Source organism: Artemia sp. Qi Xiang Cuo, chromosome 14, assembly GCF_049724085.1.
Source record: "Artemia sp. Qi Xiang Cuo chromosome 14, ASM4972408v1, whole genome shotgun sequence".
NCBI lineage: Eukaryota > Metazoa > Arthropoda > Branchiopoda > Anostraca > Artemiidae > Artemia > Artemia sp. Qi Xiang Cuo.
This window is the reverse complement of record NC_142807.1, coordinates 31,537,988-31,552,035: the sequence shown is the minus strand read 5'-3', so window position 1 is coordinate 31,552,035 and position 14,048 is coordinate 31,537,988. Positions and strand designations below refer to the sequence as shown.

General features: G+C 35.8%; 1 protein-coding gene across 1 annotated transcript in view; it reads right to left on the bottom strand.

The window, feature by feature from the left end:
- Window positions 1-14,048, bottom strand: part of LOC148944366 (uncharacterized) — a 469,003-nt gene that overhangs the window by 337,487 nt on the left and 117,468 nt on the right. The window contains exon 8 of the mRNA XM_089099911.1: window positions 8,898-9,021. Coding sequence (XP_088956037.1) covers window positions 8,898-9,021 — 124 coding nt within the window. The remainder of the gene's footprint in view (window positions 1-8,897; window positions 9,022-14,048) is intronic.

Below are 14,048 nucleotides of genomic sequence, written 5' to 3'. Positions count from 1 at the left end.
CTCAGCAGTATCCCATGATCGACTGAGGGTATTACGTTCAAACTCTTGGGACTACGTCTGCTTAAAATTTAACTAAATCAATATAGCGTAAGTGCATCCAAGCTATCAAAGAAAGTAAACAGATTTTTTTGCACATGGTATCAAGTTTTCTTTTTCAGGTCAACTAGAGGAGGTATGAAACTAAATTAAACCCTACTATTTTTGTCAGATTTTTAAAGGGTGTATGTTGTTAAAAATTGCTGAAAAATTTTCTCCAGCATACAAATAGAAGGACAAACTACAAAGTCTTAAAGAAAACGAAAAGATTTAAACTATTATTATTTTTTTACCTGAAAAGACTGTGTCACTATGAAACAAACAAAAATTATTTAAAAAGACTTTTTCCACAAAATAAGTTTTTCAATGAAAACTAAAGAACTCCATTAAACCAAAAATGAGCAAAAATAAAATAAAATAATATACCAAGCGTGAAGCTACCACAAATCAGCATCGTTAAATAATTGAAACCCAGAATGGACAGAAATTACAATAACTAACCGAGTCAAATTCAATACAAGCATAAATTAACATGAGTAGGGCTCAAAACCCCCATGCCTTCCCAAGGCCAGAACATAATTTGCGCTTTAATGAAAAAATATACAAATGAATTTGCATTGTCAGTTTAGTATGCATATACTGATATTTATTATTTAAAATGTGGATATTATTTTATTTATTAATGTTATAAAAGTAAAAACATTTATATTTTTCAGTAAAGTGTAAATTATGTTTTTGCCTTGGGAGGGCATAGGGGTTCTGAGCCCTGCTCATGTTAATTTCTGCTCGTTTTGAATTTGACTTGGTTATTTATTGTAATTTCTGTTCGTTTTGGGTTTCATTTATTAATCGATGCTGATTTTTGTTAATTTCACACTTGGTTGATTATTTGATTTCATTTTTGCTCATTTTTGTTTATTGGAGTTCTTAACTTTTCTTTGAAAAACAAATTTTGTGAAAAAAGTTTTTTTTAATTAATAAATATAAAAAATCATGAATTTACATGTCCTCCGGGAACATTATATCAAAATAACCCCCACAATAGATAAATCAATCAATCTAAAATCATATTCTACAAAATGTAGTTCTTTAATGTTTTTTATAATTATATGGGGGGGGGGGGTGTCCTATAATCTTAATAACACTAGTTAAACAATTCCATTTCTGGTTAACTCTAAAATGTTTTGAAGAACTTGTTCTTTTTAGCTACTCTTCCGAAACTCGACGACTTTTTACATTCAGACATTTATAGTTTTTATCAATTTGATATCTATGCTATGTAAAGCCCAATCCGTTTTGTTTGGTTCTTTTTCCTTTATATTCATAGATTCTTAGTAAAAAATGGGGGGAAAGAATCCACGTTTGAATCATTTTGAAAAAAATTTCGATTGTTTATTTGACCCTTAAGCTGATGAAGGTGTTCATGCATGATGGAATCAACATAAACAGTGTTATATCTTCAAACTTCTGATTTTTCTCGTTTAATCTATTTGTTGCTAATCAGAGGCAACGCTATAGCGTTGCCTATAGTAAAAGCCATACGGCTCCAATGTTTTATTATTTATTATTATTATTATTGTCATTTTTTCCCCAGAGGCACTTCATATAGAAGGGGTCGTCGCAGAAACTTCAAAAGGGGCTCATTCGATTGGAAATTGAGAGTTCTAGTGCCCTTTTTAATAATCGAAAGTGATTGGAGGGCAACTAGCCCCCCCTCACGCCCATCATTCCCCCAAACACATCCAATCAAAATTTTGAGATAGCCACTTTGTTCAGCGTAGACAATTTCCAGATAGAAAATATGTTTTTGAGGAGGACACTCCCCCACAACCCTCAGGGCAAGGGTTTTAAGTTATGCCCTGGGGGCATATAAGGTTTTCATAGAAGGAATTGTCGTAGAAACTTCAAAACAGGCTCAATCGATTGGGAATTCAAAGGGCTAGTGCCCTTTTTAATTGTCAAAAGTGATTGAAGGGTAACTAGCCCATCTCCCACGCCCATCTTTTCCCCAAACACATCCAATCAAAATTTTGAGATAGCCATTTTATTCAGCTTAGTTGATTTCCAGATAGAAAATATGCTTTTGAGGAGGACATTCCCCCAGAACCCTCAGAGCAAGAGTTTTAAGTTATGCCCTGGGGGCATATAAGGTTCTTATAGAAGGCGTTGTAGTAGAAACTTCAAAAAAGGCTCATTCGATTGGAAATTCAAAGGTATAGTGCCCTTTTTAATAGTCAAATCTGATTGGAGGGCAACTAGCCCCCTCCTCTCACGCCCATCATTCCCCCAAAGACATCCAATTAAAATTTTGAGAAGGCCATTTTGTTCAGCGTAGTTGATTTTCAAATAGTTAATCTGTTTTTGAGGAGTACACTCCCCCACAACCCTCATGCAAGGGTTTTTAAGTTATGCCCTGGGGGCATATAAGGTTTTTATAGAAGGTATTGTCGTAGAAACTTCAAAAAAGGCTCATTCAATTAGAAATTCAAAGGGCTAGTGCCCTATTTAATAGTCGAAAGTGATTGGAGGGCAACTAGCCCTCCCACTCCCATCATTCCCCCAGAAATATTCAATCAAATTTTTTAGATAGCCATTTTGCTCAGCGTAGTTGATTTCCAGATAGAAAATACTTTTTGAGGAGGACACTCCCCCACAACCCTCAAGGCAAGAGTTTTAAATTATACCCTGGGGGCATATAATGTTTATATAGAAGGCGTTGTCGTAGAAACTGCAAAAAAGATTCATTTGACTAGAAATTCAAAGGGCTGGTGCCGTTTGTAATAGTCGAAAGTGATTTGAGGGCAACTAACCCCCCTCTCACGCCCACCTTTGCACGAAGCACATCCAATCAAAATTTTGGGACAGCCATTTTATTAAACATAGTTTTAAGTTCTGGAAATTAGGTCTTTGAGAATGACAACTCCCCCACAGCCCTCCGGTGCAAGTGTTGTTAGTTATGCCCTAGGGGCATATAAGGTTTTGTATAGACAACGTTGTCGTAGAAGCTTCAGAAAGGGCTCATTCGATTGGAAATTTAAATGGCTAGTTCCCTTTTTAGTAGTCGAAAGTGATTCTATGGCAACTGACACCACTTCTACGCCCACTATTTCCCCAAACACATCCAATAAAAATTTTGATGTAGACATTTTGTTCAACGTAGTTGATATTTCTGGAAATTATATGTTTGAGCGGGACATTCCCCCCACAGTCTTCAGGGGCAGGGTTATAAGTCATGCCCTGGGGGCATATATGGTTCTTATGAAAGGATTGCTCGCATAAACCTCAGAGATGGCTCATTTGATTGAAAATTGAAAGTTCTAGTTTATTTTTTTTAGAGTCAAAAGTGATTGGAGGGCAACTAGCGCCCCCACCCCCCCTCACTCCTGCTTTTCCACAAATGCATCCAATAAACATTTTGAGATAGCAATTAAGTTAAAAATTTCAGAGAGGGCTCATTTGATTGGACATTGAAAGTCCGAGCTCACCTTTTAATATTCAAAAGAGACCCGAGGGAAGCTAGCCCCCCACCCCTTCTTTTTCAAAACCCATCTGTTGAAAATTTAGATATAGACATCTTGTTAAAAAAAAAATAGTTCAAAGGTCGGATAAGAAAAACTCCGGTGTCAATACAGGCCCCAGGGCACAGGGGAAGGCGTTCTAAGTTATGCCCTAAGGGCATGTATCGTTCTTATGAAAGGGATGCTCGTATAAACTTCATAGAGGGCTCGTTTGATTGAAAATTGAAAGTTCTAGTTCACCTTTTAAGAGTCAAGAGAGTTAAACTAGCCCCCCTCACGCTTTTTTTCCCCGAACCCGTCCACTAGACATTTTGAGATAGCCAGTGTTTTGGAAATTGTTCAAAAATTAGATAAGAAAAACGTCCCCCATAGCTTAGGGGATAGGCGTTGTAAGTGTTATCCTTGGGGCGTATATGGTTCTAATGAAAGGGACGCTCATATAAACTTCAACGGGGGCTCATTTGATTGGGAATTAAAAGTTCTAATTCAGTTTTTAAGAATCAAAAGATATCCGAGGGCAACTAGCCCCCCCCCCACACACCCTTTTTTCCCCAAGCCCATCCGATAAAATTTTTATTTTAGCCATTTCATTAAAAATAGTTCAAAGGTAAGATAAGAAAAATTCCAGTGTCGACGGAACCTGCCAGGGGCCAGAGGCACGCGTTATGAGTCATGCTATAGGGGCATATATAGTTCTTAAGGAGGGGATGCTCGTGTAAACTTCGGAGATGGCTCATTAGTTTGAAATTGAAAGTTCTTGTTCACTTATTAAGAGTAAAAAGAGATTGAAGGGCAACTATCCCCCCCCCCTCCTCCACACCCTAAATTCATCAGAGAAAAATTTTTAGATAGACATTTTGTTAAAAATAGTTCAAAGTTCTGATAAAAAAAACTACGGTGTCAACACAGCCCCCTAGGGGTAGGCGTTGTAAGTTATGCCCTGGGAGCATATATGGTTGTTATGGAAGGGGTGATCGTATAAAATTCATAGAGGGCTCATTTGATTGGAAATTGATAGATTTAATTCACTTTTTAAGGGTAAAAAAGATTGGAGGGCAGCTAGCCTCCCCCCACGCTCCTTTTTTCCCAGAGGCACTTCATATAGAAGAGGTCGTCGTATAAACTTCAAAGGGGGCTCATTCGATTGGAAATCGAGAGTTCTAGTACCATTTTGAAGAGTCAAAAGTTATCACAGGGCAAATGCCCCCCCCGCCAAAGCTCTTTTCCCCAAAGACATCGGATAAAAAATTTGAGGGAACCAATTTTTTAAAAATAGTTAAAATATCATATAACAAAATTTTATTTGCGTATGGTCATTTCTTTAAAAATAGTTCAAAAGTTAAATAAGAAAACCTAATGTGTCGACATCCCCCCCCCAGGGCCGGGACAGGCATTGTAAGCATTGTTCTGGGAGCATATATGGTTCTTATGAAAGGTATGCTCGAATAAACTTCAGAGAGGGTTCATTTGAATGGAAATCAAAAGTTGTAGTTGATTTTCTCAGAGTGAAAAAAGATCAGAGGGCAACTAGCCCCTCCCGCCCTCCACATCTTTGGGTGTATCGGATGGATAAACCCATCCGATAAAAATTTAAGTTGACCATTTTGTTAAAAATAGTTCAACCATTCGATATTAAAACTCCAGGGTCGACACAACCCCCCAGGGCCCAAGGATAGGCGTTGTAACTTATACCCTGGGGATATATATGGTTCTTATAGAGGTGATATTGGTATAAACTTCAGAGAAGGTTCATTTGATTGAAAATAAAAAGTTCTAAAAAACTTTTAAAGATTCAAAAGAGACCGAAGCTTAATCTAGTCCCCCACGCCCTTTTTCCCCAAACCCATCCGATAAAAATTTTGAGATAACATTTTTTTTAAAAATAGTTCAAACATCAGATGATAAAAACTCCGAGTTTGACGCCGACCCATTTTTTCAATTTGATATTGTTATTTTGATATCAGTTTTGTTACTTTGACGAATATTTTATTTTTTTTTAAGTTTGATTTTGAAATAAGGAGTTTTGAAAAACTTGAAATTTTTTGCAATCAAAAACGAACAAAAACTAATTAAAAATAACTTTCCGAAAAATAAGTTTTTTAAAGAAAATGACCACAAACAAGAGTTTGGGTATGACCTCCTTCTCTCACTGTAAAAGTCTAAAACCTACTGCGTTATTGGCACTTTACTGAAAACTATATGCGTCTTGAACAGTCTTGGAAAGTATAAACAACATCAAATTGAATATTTGATGTATAATGATATTAATTGTTCAAAGATCCATCAGTTCAAGAATTTATTTCACTGTAATTTTATTTTTATTTTCAATGCTGGAAGAACTTGAAAAGAAAATATTTGTAATTTAATACGTTTTCATTTAAGCGCCAATGACGAAGTAGGCTTTTGGTTTTTATTTACAGTTAGGAAAGGAGGCAGTATCCAAACACTTGTTTGTAAGGAAACTATATTTTTCTTTAACAACTTTAATAAGAGCTAATAAATTAAACTGAATATTTGATGCATAATGATATTAATTGCTGAAAGCTCATCAGTTCAAAATGTTACTATAATTTTAATGTCTATTTCTAATATTAAGTACAAAAAAAAATATTTGTAATAAAATTGGTTTTCAGTAAAGTGCCAATGACGCTGTAGGTTTTAGACTTTTACAGTGTGAGAAGGACGTCATACCCAAACTCTTGTTTGGGGTGATTTTTGTTCGTTTCAAGCTTGATTTGCATATTCAATTTAAGTTTCATTCGTGTTAAGATTTGTTTATTAAATTATTTTAATATCTATTGTATGTTTGTTTGCATTGATTGTTTTTTTAATTTCTGTTCGTTTTCAGTTTCATTTATACCTCAATAGGAAAATATTTTTTTTTGTTTTAAGCTTGATATTCATATCCAATCCAAGCATTACTCGCTTGAAGATGTATTTATTCATTTATATTATTACTTGTTATATGATTTTGCTATGATTGTATATTTAATTTCTGTTCGTTTTGGGTTTCATTTATTCTTTAATAGTAATTTCTTTTCGTTTTGGGTTTGAATTTTAGAAGGTATTTGTATCTGCTGATCTTAATTTTAAAATGGCCTTTACTTTTCTTTGAAAAACTTATTTTTCGGAAAGTTTTTTTTTAATTAATGTTCAGGAAATGTCTACTAGTATGACTGTTTTAGCGTATAGTAGTTTGACCCTAGAAAACCCATGTTTTATCTCGACCATGGAGATTATAATGGTACCATTTTTATGTTTCTCATCCTTCCATCAAGGAATGGCATCAAATAGGTTATATGTTAGGCCTTATGACATTTAGAGCTAATGATGTAGAGACAAACTAGTAAAAAAACAATTTTGAAATGAGTAATATTTTTCAAATGAGCCATTAAGCATCTTAGGATATTTTGACAGTCTTCCTGAGGTGAAAGGCAGAAAGAGGCAGAAAGGAACCATCAGTGTTATTTTTACACTGATGTTATTTTTACACTAAAATTCACTGCAGAAATGACAGTTCCATATAAAGTACAGAAAGTTCTTACATCCTGTGTGGTCCTTTGGTCACTGGAACGATAAAGTTTTTTGAAAACAAGAAACAATACAACACGTAAATACAAATTAAAAGGGATGAGAGGCAGTGTATAAAGAGGCAGAGGTACAAACAGACAAAAAGTCATGAAGTAACATCAGTGTAATGTTATCTTATACATACTATTTTTAGTGTTGTTCAGGGCCGGTGAATGTGATTTTCTTGGACGAAGGTTTTCGATCACCGTGGTCCCAATATTCTGATTTTAATTTTGATCCTCCACCATTTCAGAGATGTTTCAGTACTCTTGAAGATACTAGTAGTCAAGCAAAAATTGTATTGAAGATGAAATAGTATTACCCAGTGAGACACTAGGAAGCAAAGGGTTTATCTGTTAGGGAACTATATAGAAACTTTAGTTTTTTGGGGTCTAGGGGGGATAAAAGATACCTAGTTTGGGTTAGTCTTGGTTAGGTTAGGCCACGTATTTAATATATGCTATGCTTCAACCGCAAACCCCCTAATGTGCAAATATATAGCCCAAATTATTTCTGAACTATTATATTTTCATCCTATTTTGTTTTATTTCATTAGCGTTAAAGAAACTTCACTTATCGCGTGACTACTGGTATCTTGAAAAGTACCGATGTTTCAAACTCTTTCTCAAAATGCCTGGATTTGTTTTTGCATAAATCTTTTACTATTAAGATTGATCGAGTTAATAGTTACCGTACCCGAATAAACATCGAAAGACATTTTTATTTATAAATATTTGTTTTTGTCTAAAATGTGTTTTTAAACTTGCGGTTACTATGGGCTAATGTTTGCTCTTTAGCAGGTTGCAGCTATCACTTCAAACATGATTATAGTCGAAGGCATTCAAAAAAAATTCCACGTTTAATATCCAACAACAAACTATTTTCAAAACCTAGAGGTCCTTATTTAGATAATTTAGGTTCCTCTTTTAACTTTTTTTTTCTAAGCTCACCGATTTGTTTGTACTTTTGTCGAAAGCTTTTACTAAATTTGTGAGCCATTTTTCGACTACTTCTGAAAGTTCAATTACTTTCAAGTATTATTGGTTTTTGCAATTCTGAAGAGAGTACATGAAAAAAAAATCAATTTACCACCTCTTGCATGCTTCTAAAGAAAAAAACAACTCGATAGTGATATGAACATTTGCCTCTAGCTGTAGTAACTAACGTTCAAGGCTTGGTAAAGACAGGTTATTTGCCTAAGAGAAGACTAAACAGTCGGCAATAGTAAACATGAAAAAAAAGTTAAATTCGTTTTCAGAACTAACGGAAAAAAGAAAATATTTGTTTTCTCGACAGTCTTTGAAGATAAATGAAGAAGTGGGCGGCGAAACAGATTGGACTGAACATAACTTGATCTTTTTAACTTGTTTTCCTTATTTTATCGATTGTTTATTCTACTATACGTTTATAAGGTAAATAAATTTAATCTCTATTTTATGTAAAGCGCCAATGTGTGCCCCCCTTTTTTGGTTATATTCATAATTCTTGCTAATTAATATATTCTAAATTTTAGTCCATTTTTAAAATGACTTCTTTTAATGATATGTAAATATTTAATATTTGCCTTTTAAACCGCTACAATTCCTTATACATTATGAAATAAATACAAACCTTTTTAGATTTTCAAAGTTCTGATTATTCCCATTTCATGTTTTGTTGTTCTTGACGTTCATAAAATGTTCCTAATATGACTGTTTTTCTGTATGCTATTTTGACCACGGAAAACACCAATTTTGCATGGAAAGTATGGAGAATACAATAAACAATAGTTACCTGACTGAATATCGGCTTCATAACCAGCTTCTTCACCATCCACAAAAGTCTGTTTTTTCCATGAAGCTCTGAAACAAGATCGTCTTCGAAATGAACTGCGAGATCCTTCAACATCCCGAGAGGACTAGAAATTTTAAAACTTTATTTAAATTGATACCCTTTCTACAAGAATTATGGAAAGGAAAAGGATATTTCGGCTATATATTTTTCATATCAATTAAGAAATTTCAACCCTCCCTTTCAATATGTAAAAGGCTTGTCTGAAGTCAACAGAGACTATGGCAATGAACATGTTTATTAAGTTATTTCCTGAATCATTTGAAATTCTACACTATTTTGCTAGTTGTTTTGAAAAATATTTGACTAGGATTTGGCTTCTATATCATGAAGATTGACTCCTGAATTGCTCTCCTGCTAAAATGGCAGGTCTGAATGGTGGTGGCATGGTCCCCCGGGAATTTCTCCGGAAACTTCCCCCCATGGGAATTCTACTCTATTTTGCTCGTTGTTTTGAAAAATATTTGACTACGATTTGGCTTGTATATCATGAAGATTGACTCCTGAATGGCTCTCCTGCTGAAATGGAAGGTCTGAACGGGGGTGGCGTATTCCCCCGGAAATTTCTCCGGAAACTTCCCCCCATGGGAATTCCCTCCATGAAAATGTCCCAGCAGAAAATTTACCCCGCAAGAAAAATGAACACCACAGAAAATTCACCCCTAGAAAATCCCCCCTGGAAAATCTCTCGACGGAAAATCCAAACTAGTCACTTAAGGCTATGATTTATCCCTAGACTACAAACAAAATCTTGTTGGTTTGTCTTATTCTTCTCTGGTTACTAGAGGCAACTCATTAGCGTCACCTATAGTAAAGTGCCACAAGGCTTCAGTAATATATCGACCTATTTCTTTTTTTCCAAGATCCACTTTGTATAGAAGGGATGATTGTAAAAACTCTAGATTGGAGATGAAACTTAAATTCGATTTGAAATCTTCAGTGTCATTTTTAAGACAAATCTTACGTGTTCTTCTTAGCTGTCATCCCCCAAAACATCTGAACAAAAAACTTTAAAGTAATTGTGTTCAAAATAGTCTAAAGGCCAACTAACCATGATTCTGGGGAAGAAATAACCCCCATATTCCCCAGGGCAAGAGTAGAATGGGGGGTGCTACTCCCACGGGGACTCCTTATATGGGCATAGAATACGGAACGAACTCCTAATATGGGCATAGAGGCATTAGGGAGAACACGTGGTTAATGGGGTCAATGACCTCTTTTTCAAAGGTCGATTTATTTGATGTTTCTATGTGTAATAACTCCGGAACGAAGGTTGCACATGCGCATTGAATTCTAACGGGAACAATGTTATTGATCTAGGACTCGAGGGGGAAGTGAATTCCCGAGAACTTGATTGCGTAATCGATCGTGAATGTTATGATCCAGAAATAGTATTTGTTATTGTTGCTCTCGCCAAATGTTATGAGTTTCCCGGAAACAGTTAGATCACGTGTTTCCTTCTCAGCCAATCAGAGGGCTTTGTTTACATAACAATTTGACCTTGAGATTTCGTATATAACGGGCAAGCAATGTGATTCAATTATCAGAAAGTATTGTGAGACAATGGATAGAACAATCGACATAATTGATGAGCTTGAGGCATTGGCAGCCGCAATTAGCAATGTAAGTACATTTTTATTTTCAAAACGAATTTTCCTTTGACATCCTCCAGTATATTCAGCTAAAACGTAAATATATTCCTTAACCCCCCCCCCCCCAAACCATTGTTTTACAATCAAATTCTCGCAAAAAGAAATACCATTTCGATAAATTCCTTCCTTCTATATTTCCAGCTAAATCCCCCCCACCATTGTTTTACAATCAAATTCTCGCAAAAAGAAATACCATTTCGTTAAATTCCTTCCTTCTATATTTCCAGCTAAAGCGATCACTGATTTCTGTCAATTTTTAATGAAAATGTCGCTCTGGTTTTGACATAATGCTCTACGCGAGGTTAAAATTAGCTGTCACCCCTTTTCCTATGTGTTTACGAGCGCGGCAGCCAAACTCAAAAGGAATTGTTTCTCCGTCAAAATTAAATACATAAAATTTGTTCTTTTTACCCTCAAAACCTAACCCTCCCCCACAGTTTTTACAACAAAACTCTCGCAAAAAAAAACCCTTTCGTTAAATTTATGCAATTTTAAGTTTTATATATCCTAGCAAAAAACGTCTATGGAATTCTTTTAATTTTTAATGAAAATGCCGCTCTGATTTTGACATAATGCTCCAGCACGAGGCCTAAAATTAGCTGTCACCCTTTTTAAAGCATTTTCTGTAAAAGGTTTCTCAGATCACAATGGGATGTTTTTCTCCTGTAAAATTAAAACGGCTTTCATGCAGACAATTGCAATTTATTAAGCGCAGGCATATACAATCTCTTTTTGGAGAACCAGTGAAATCTCGTTATTTTCAAATTAAGATCTAACAATATATTTAGGACATTGGCGAAAGGGGGAGGGGGCCATGCCTCAATTCTATCGCCATCATTTTAAAATAAAAACAAAACTGTTTCTTCGCGTTTGGGCAGTAAGAGAACCGAGGGTTTCTAAGAAAAAAAGATAGCTTTAATATGTGTACATTTACATCTAAGATTGTAATTTATGCCTATAAGCTGCTAGGCTAACAATCTTTTTTCTATTTTAAAGAACTATAGACGGGAAACATTTAAAAAATTTTCTCAGCATGGTAAAAATAGGGGCATTTCTTGCAAATTTTACCTATTGCTGTGCTTTTGGCGTAGAGGTGCTTTCTTAGTGATAAATGCTTTTCTAGAAAAAATTATATGGATGAGGGTACTAATTTTATTTCTGTAAAAAAAGGGGCATATTATTTTGATACTAATTTTTTCTCTTCTTTTTAAGGCCAATTATGAAGAATGCGTGCCCCCTCCTTCCAAGAAAGCCAGAGAGGATGAGGCAGCCCCATCAGTGCCAGCCACAATGCAGCCTGGCAGAAAGTTAAAGAGAGAGTGGGCGGGTAACTACAATGCCGAAGCTACGCAAGATCGTGAAATAGCCGGCCCAGCCGCGCAAGAACATAGCGCTGCCGCCCCGCCCGCCCTCCAACACACGTTACCTGGTCCTTCGGGTGCCCAAGCCCAGACGGATTATGCAAATGTAAGCATTTTTTCCTACCCATCTATTTCTTCCAATGTTTTTTTTTCTTTTTCAATTCCCAATATAAACTTATCGCAGCGGGATATTAACCCCTCACCCCCCAACCATTGTTTTCTCTGCTCCCCCCTCCCTTGGAGACATCTAAATGTAATTTTTTTGCAAAGAAACCACTCTTTTCTAATCTTTGCTATTTTCTATGCATTCCCCCTATCTCTTCGCCGCTATCTCATAAGCGAATATTTTTCATGGGTAATTTCTATTAATAATCACCACCTTTGAAACTCAAAATGCTATTTTTTTTTCTAATCTTTACTACGTTCTATAGTGCTAACACATATATTTTAGCGACATGTGCATTCTTGAAGGCTCAATATCATCTAATTCTGAGAGACATTATCGCATCTGTCAAAAACTGTCATTCCAACTTAAATTTCTCTCGTGACATTTTTTGATATTGCGTATCAAAAATAAAAACAATTTCCTAATATTAATTTTGCGGACAATTTTTTCTCCGCTATTTAAGAAAACACAGAATGACGCAAAGGCCATTGAAACCTTGATTGACTAAAACCGCTAGTGTAAAACAAAACAGGGAAAGGAGATGCCAAAATTATTTATAACCTCGCACGGGGAGCTTTATGTCAAAACATAGCGGTATAATGCCTAAGAAGTGTGTCGGGAAAGCGACTTAATGATTCTCAACATTTTGAAGTTCAAACTCGTTCATATAACCTTCATAATTTAACTCATGTATGTACCGAACCTGTATGGACTTAGAAATATTTCAACTTTTTTTGGGCATTATGTAAATGGCCGGGAGCCACTGAGCCGATGGGTCCGGGAAGTGCTGTGGGGCAAGGTTAGGGAAGCACCGGGGGATGTGCCACGGGTCAGGGAAGTGCCACAGGGATGCGCCACGAGTCAGGGAAGCGTTGGGGGAAGCGCCGGGGGTCTGGGATGCGCTGTGGCTCCGAAAAGCGTCTAAAAAAAAAAAAAAAAAAACAGCATGGCTGATTTGAACACTTTGAAAATAAGCTATTTTTTTTAACAAAATCAAATTACAGCCTTCCATGTAAAACCGACGTTTTAGTTTGTATTTATCTCATATTAAGTTTGATTTTCTTTCAGTTGAATTTACCAAATGCTACTATGTGCATACTGCTACTACTACTAAGCGCTGACTTTAAATAATAATCCAAATTTTAACTGTAGGGATGATTTGAACACATTGAAAATAAGCTATTTTTTCATTTGTAGGTTGTCCTGGTTCCATACTCACCATCTCCCCCCTGTTCGTCAGTTGGAAAAGGAGAGGATGCACAAATGGAGTCCCCCAACTATGTAACCTGGGACGATAGAAGTGAAGTACCTTTAGAAATTGACGAGTTTTTAGATGATTTTATTTTTAATTTAGATAATAGCAGAGTTGAGCTGGGAGACTTGAGCCAAAATACCTTGCAAATTTTAGACGATTTTACAAACGAATTAACTGGGAACCCTCCTCCTCCAACCTCCGATACCATAACGGCTCCACTTCGAACAACTGAAGTGGCTTCCCATACCCCAGATATTGTTGAACCCGTTGGGGGTGGGGTAAATAGCCACGAGGGGGAGGGGGGAACAACGCTCCCCGATTTTCAATTGTCGAATATAATTTTAAATAATATAGTTGTTTACAATCTGACGTTTGGGGATCCCTTTAATTCACTTATGGGGGGAAAATTTGTTTTTGACCCTGTAGAAATTGTGCATGCATATGTAGATAAGATTCGTACACTACTGGAGAATCAAAGTCAATTATGGGGGAGGGAGTAAATTAAGGTTTCCGTTGTTTTAAAGGTTTTCTATTTGAATGAGGGACAAAGCAAGGTTTATTATCATATTGTACATTACCAGATGCGTTTGGTTTATTTAAATTTAGAAACTTTTGAGGGTGTTTTCATCGATTGGGTAGATCAAATTATAACGCATCTTG